The sequence below is a fragment of the Cyprinodon variegatus genome, unplaced genomic scaffold, assembly GCF_000732505.1.
Source record: "Cyprinodon variegatus isolate N-32 unplaced genomic scaffold, C_variegatus-1.0 Scaffold11, whole genome shotgun sequence".
NCBI classification, from domain to species: domain Eukaryota; kingdom Metazoa; phylum Chordata; class Actinopteri; order Cyprinodontiformes; family Cyprinodontidae; genus Cyprinodon; species Cyprinodon variegatus.
In genome coordinates, this window is record NW_015150464.1 from 162,810 (window position 1) to 169,629 (window position 6,820).

The following is a 6,820-nucleotide window of genomic DNA, read 5'->3' on the forward strand; positions in this document are numbered from 1 at the left end:
TTCTCAAGGGAGAGTTTTTCCTCTCCACTGTTGCTTCATGCTTGCTCATCATGGACAGTTTCATGCAAACTTGTGTTATCCAAGCTGGACATCCTAGTATCAGTTCACACAGTGTACTTGGACCTCATCATTACAGCTTAGCAGGTTGTCTCGCCAACCAGCAGTCTATAGAATGAACCAACTTCATCTATCTCGACCCCACCACCAGTTTCAGGCCTGGGTGGAAACATCCTTTTTCCCTGCTGAGGTCTGAGCGCCAAAGACTAATAATAATAATAATAATAATAATAATAAATAACTGTATCAATAAAATTCTTGTAATTGTCTATTTCTTTCCATGTGAGTCATTCAGGTTGAACTGACTTTATGGAATTTTAAAGTCATAGCTGACAGAAAGCCTTGGGAAATCATGTTTGCACTTTTAAAATAAACTAGGTAGGGTCCAGAAAAATGTGAAATAAGATGCTTGGATCAGTAGAGATTAATATGTTCATTTTTTGTACTTCAACAAAAAAGCTATGTGTGGCAAATCTGATGATGTTACGAACTAGTATGAAACTAGTATGAAAATGATGATAAAAAAATAAAACTGGACTTCAGAAAGCAGTAATATATGGATATCATTATGGTTGCTCTGAGTAGTTCATGGTATTTTGAACACAAAGCTTAAAATCTTTTTGAAAGCATCTACTTACTTGCTTTTTCAGATAATCAATCACGTCGATCAGAAGGCTTTCCTCTTGTCCCAGTTCTGGTGTGGTCACGATAAAGTCCACATCATGGCCAAAGTCCTTCCCCCTAGAAATCAAAAAGCAAAGTATTGTTAAAGTAGACACTGCTAGATCGAAAAAGCACTTTACAGTAACTATAACAAGCAGTGGGCATGAGAGTCACTCTTATTTTGCATTGAATTGTTGTTTAACAAAAGCAACTTTTTTGGGGTTTGCTTGGATTGATTTAATGAACCTTCCAGTTTGCACAAAACTGTTTTCTCAGTACAACTGTGATGAAGGCACGTTTGAGCCCTGTAAGGTTATGATGATAGGATTACTGTATCTGCCAAGAAGACATGTCAGATAAACCTCTGCAGAACCCCCACAGAAAACATATACACACACAAACAGTATATAAGAGCCTCTATCTGGCAGCTCAATCAATGAAACACCCATACTTCTACTCTAATAGTATGTCTCCATTTCTTTAGCTATATCTAATAATATTACTTTAAAGTTGCGTCTTTTACACAGAACAGATTTTAATCAGTTCATGGTTTTATGACCATAACACAAAAATGTATTTTAAAGCCCTGTCAGTCATAAAGATCGGAAAAGAATCATAGTCTTACTATAGCTGTGTGTGGTAGCAAAACCTGGACATCTCAACTGAGGATGTCAGATAAAGAAAAAAGTATTTTGATACAGATGTAAGTCACAGAACAAGGAGTGAATCCTAAAAGAATACAGATAGTGAAATTCAGACTAGATCTGAATGCAGCTAATGTAATGTAGAAAGGGATTCAAATTATGTGTAACATAGCTTCAACTTTAACACATTTTGTCAATTAAGAATTAAGATCTGTAATGATTTTCATTCTACCAGATTTCATGTGATCTTATGAACAACAAGCATGGTTTAATCATTAAATAGAATGAATTTTAAAGATTTTAAATCTGGATGGTTTGGTGATGTAATCGTCACCATTTGCTCTGGTACTCCTAAAATATCCTGCAACCAACTGTTTTCAAAAGTTGGGAAAGACTGAAGAAGGCTAACAAAGAACTCAAACGGGCCCATTTCTAAGGGTTCTTCCAGTTCAATTTCCATGTTTTCTAAGCCAAAACATGGCATTGTTGGGCTATTCTATAAAGTTTGGAAAACAACGCTAATTCTGACATTTTGAATTGAAAAAGCTTCCTGGATGGGAAGTGAAATGGCTTCAAACTTGGAAACAAAGTCCAGTGGATTGTTTTTTAACTTTTATGGAATGACTATGACCTGGATGACAGAGAACCTTCACCAGAATATTGCACTCGACTGAAAGAAGGGATCAGCAAAGGTTCAGTAGATGATGATGTCGATGATGGTGAAGGGTATTTAAACTATATTTTTCTAGTTTTTTTGCGTACCTGTTGTATTGAAGCTAAGACAAATTTATTTTATAGGAGAAAATCATATTTCAACGATTCCAACCCTAACCCTACCCTAACAATATTCCCCCACACTCCATAAAACATTGTTCAATCAATTATGTAATTACTGTCAGGGTTCCCATGTGTGTGTTTGAGTACGAGTGATGCATCTTCTCCTGAGAGGATCTTGGTGGAGTACCTGGGCTGCCTACACAGGTGGAGCTTGTCAGCTACATCAGAGTGCTGGGATTAAAAATGCAGCAGAGCCTTCACTCAGCGCTGGATGATTAACATTTACCGGTAGTCTTTCTGACCACCTCTTGTTGAACCCTTTCCTAGTAGTTTTATTATCTCCAGTGAACTTGCCTGAAGTTGCTATATCCCTGTCCTTGTTGTCTCTAGGCTTTTTCACATGCTTGGTTTCAGAAGATTCAGTTCACCAACTCACCTTCCAGTGGATTTACCAGCAAGTTACCTGCCTGGACGCTCCACCAGCAATCATTTCCAACCCGGCTCCATCAGAACTCTGTAATTCCATCCATCTCACACTATCAGAGGTTAACCATCAATCTCCCCACTTGGGAACCAGACCATCCTCCCTCCACAGCCCGCTCAAGGTTTTCAGAAGTAAGCTCTCTTTCTTCAAATTCCCTATCAAAGGTTTTCTGGCCACAACTAATTCCTCTCTCATTCCAAACGCCGCCATTCACGGAACCTCCTTACACTCCTGAAGGAACTCGTACTGTCTGTTTCTCATTGTTTGGTCAATAAATCCTTTTCCCTTTCTTAACTGAATTGATTCTGCATGTGGGTCAGAAGTGTATTTTACTGTTATTTCCTGTCTTCCTCCCATATAAACAGTTTCCTCTAAATTTTACGCATTATTGTTTCATAAAATTCTATACTAAAAAAAAATCTGCATCTCCAAATGAAAATGTTACTATCATCACTAGCCATATACCGATCACCTTTTTTTTAGTTTGCAATTGGTTGCTAAGTAGATTTCTTGTGCATATCTTGAAATAGTCGGACAACTTACAGTTGTGAGTTTCTGGTATTTTAAATTCAAAAACTTGACAGGTATGATTAAAAGAGTCTGATGCATTACCAAACCCATCAAGACAAATACAGTAGATATACACATTTAGAGGCAAGACTCGAATATGGACCAGAGGAGCTGCACTGATCCATAGCTAAATTGATTAATCTGTTGACAGGACAACTATTTAATACATTAAAATATAATGAGCTGAGCATTCTTGAAAGTAGACTGTAATGGAAGAGTGACCTGAAGAAGGCCACATGCTACAGCAAAGGGATATAACAGCTATCTCTGGCAAAAACAGAGGGGAGGAGGGGGCTGTGTTTATATAAACAGTTGCTGCACAGACCCCAAGACTGAAAGCAGCCACTGTTCCTCCAAATTGCAGTTCATGATCAGATAATGTAGGCCTATATTATATGGCTGTTTTCATTATCGGTATGTACATCCTTCCAGATGCAAATACTAAACTAGCCCTTTGACCCTTATACCATCAGTAGTCACCAGAAGCTGCATCCAGAAGCTATCTATAATAAAATGGGGTGTAAAAACCATGTGGATTTAAAAAATCATCCCTAAATTACATCAATCCATCATAGGTGCTGCAAGGGAGGAAAACACATGACAGATTCTAGTCCAACATTAATCAGGGCTTCTGGGCAATACCACATCCCCTCTACATCAAGCATTATTAAAACCCTGCCTGAAGGCCTACCTCAGTAGCTACAGGACTGTTTCGAGAAGACTTTTTATGGAGATGTTTGAACATCAAGACTTGGAGAAGGACACCACACCAGTACTAGATTACATTAACTTCTATACAGACATTGCCACCCTGGACAGGTGACACAGAATCTCTCACAACAAGAAGCCTTGGATGACTGCAGATGTACAGAGCCTGCTCAGAGAGAGGAAGACCATCTTAAGGTCTCAAAACAAGAAGCCTTACAACACCCCCAGATCCAACCATATGATGAGCAAGATCAGAGCTGCTAAGGCTGCTCTAAGGAGGAAAATGGAGGACTAATTGAAGATTAACTCCAGCTTATTACAAACTACATACTCTCTCTCTGCAAGCAGGGCTGAATTGTATTGTTTTTCATTTTATTTGCACTTATAGCACACGCCTTCAAATTTGTGGTACTTCTTGGAATTAGACTTAAATTTAGACTCAACTTTATTTATCCCTTGCGATTAATCCTTCTGGGAAATTCTGGTTCCAGTAGCTTATATAGAGTACAAAGAGTTTAAAGATTGTCACAGTCTTGGTTCTGTTTTCTTTTGAGCATTCGGTTTTACTTTGCTCCATGTTTTCTAGTTTTATTGGTTTAATTCTTATTTTGTTGTGTTTTCTTGTTATAGTTTCGGTTTTCAGGTTTTTATTTTTTGGCCTCTGTTGCCCTCTAGTGTTCTCTTTTTTCCCTAGCTCCTTTCCAGTCTGCTCTGTTCACACCTGCTCCCAATCTGCTCGTTAGTCCTCTCCTTGTTCACTCTCACATAATTACACTCCTTGTGCAGTTCCTCAGTGCTGGTTCCTTGTCAAACTTCCTCCAACTACATCTCACTTTGTCTTCCTCATCGAGATTGTTTCCCCCTGAACTCTCCATGGTTTCTGGTTTGTTTGACTTTTTTCATGTTTCATTTTTTTGGATATTTGGATTCCTGCCTCAGCTGTCTGTTTACCTTTTATTCAATCCACAAGAAACTCACCTCTGCCTCTCTGCCTCTGCATTTGGGTCCTCAAACCACAACCAAATCCTGACAAAGATACCATTAAAAATAAAAAATACAACAGACAAAATAAAATGAGTGTGTATAGTACAAAAAAGCACAAAAAAAGAATAAGGTTGTAATGTCCTGGAATATGTTACCCCTTTGATATACAAATTTCTGCACAGTAGAGAGCTAACGGAAGACTACACAGTAGTTGACTTGGATTCTTTTACTTGTACCGCAGATGTACTGACCTTATAAACTAAGGGAAAAAAATTTAAAAAGGCTACACAGTAGTTGGCATGTGTTATTGCACAGTGAGAGAAAAAATATGAAAACAAAGACTGACAAGAAAGCTAGAAGAACGGCCAGCACCTTTTTACAAACCTGTAAATGACAGTCAGACATGTACAACAAGATGCTCCTGTAGGAAAATTGCTACATTTTCTTCCTTATTTTAGTGAGAAACAATTACTTTGCTTGAAAACATCTTCACCACCATGAAATAGGGTGGGGACAACATTTTGCCGCAGGGATAACTTTTATCAGCATAAATGGGAAAACCCACAAAGAATTGATAGATTAACAGAGGGCAATAACAGGAGAAAATATCAGAAGCTAAAAAAGGGTGTGCTGGTGAAGATTCTCAGTCATCCAGGTCATAGCAATTAAAAAAAAAATTAAAAAAACAATCCAGTGTTTTTGGTCCACTCTATAAAGCCTTGAACTCAACACTATTTCTGACATTTTGAATTGAAAAAGATTCCTGGATGGGAAGCGAAACGTCTTCAAACTTGGAAAAAAAGTCCAGTGGATTGCTTTTTTACTTTTACGGCATACAAAAGGGTCAATATTTGTCTTTCAACAAGAAGACCCTTAATAGTTAGAGCTGCAATGGAATGGGTTAAAAAAAGTTCAATTTAAGTGCAAGAAAAACCCTGTTTAAAACCAAGTTGTAAAAATAATTGAGAATCTGTTACAAGGCTTTAAAAGCTGATGAAAGATGTTGTCACAGATGCTCCCAATCTAATCTGACTAAACATGAGCAATTTAGCATAAAAAATAAATAATGGGGAGGAATTTGGCTTCAGGGCAGCTAAATGCATATAAATACTTCTATTTTCTAAGATTGTAGTTGCAATGTGAGAGACCAGGGAAAGGTTTCAAGGGTATTATTATGGACAGTGTAAATTGTATGCATCACAAACACCTTAGATGTGTCTTTGCTTTCACATCTGAATCAAATTCTTAAATTATCTCCTGAGCACTCAGTAAAGTTTTCCAGAATCCTGCTAATGACCTGAAATTTTGACTCAGATGTGTTGAAGCAGAGGCACATCTAAATGTCGCAGGTCACTGGAATATAATTGAGGAATACTGTACTAATTATTGCAAGAAATCTCTAAATAAAGAATGTCTAAAACACAATAACATAATCTTACAAGAACCATTTGGAGTCTAAATAGTTTCAATTTCAAACAGATTAAAGAGTTTATCTACAATATTTTTTTGTGTTTTTCTCTTTTCTCGTGTAGGTTTCTGATCTGGCTGGCATTTAGGCAGGATGAGGAATGTGTCATACATTGTTGGGGAGGGGGACCTTATGGTGATGGACTTGTCCTTACCAGCAAGTTCCTTCCTGCTAAACACGATGATTCATTTCGAACTGATCATTAACTAGCACATACACCCAGGCAGACAGAGAGTGCGTACATTACACACAGGTTAACACAGAAAGCCTTTGATAAACAACAGGAGAAATCCTCCAGAAGTATGCTCCAGTGTCACTGCTAACAACAAAGCAAAATGTCAGGGAATGTTGTGGGCGATAGGTCTCCAAAGACGCTTCTGCATCCACAAGGCTCTGTGTTTGATCTCTCCTTCATGCCACGAGGAAATGACTGACGGCAGTCAGAGTGAGCGGTTATTCATTTAA

General features: G+C 37.9%; 1 protein-coding gene across 2 annotated transcripts in view; it reads right to left on the minus strand.

The window, feature by feature from the left end:
* The window catches only part of dntt (DNA nucleotidylexotransferase), a 139,016-nt gene that overhangs the window by 73,898 nt on the left and 58,298 nt on the right, over positions 1 to 6,820 (minus strand). For both annotated transcript variants that reach the window (XM_015380549.1, XM_015380541.1), the window contains exon 8: positions 696 to 798. In XM_015380549.1, coding sequence (XP_015236035.1) covers positions 696 to 798 — 103 coding nt within the window. The remainder of the gene's footprint in view (positions 1 to 695; positions 799 to 6,820) is intronic.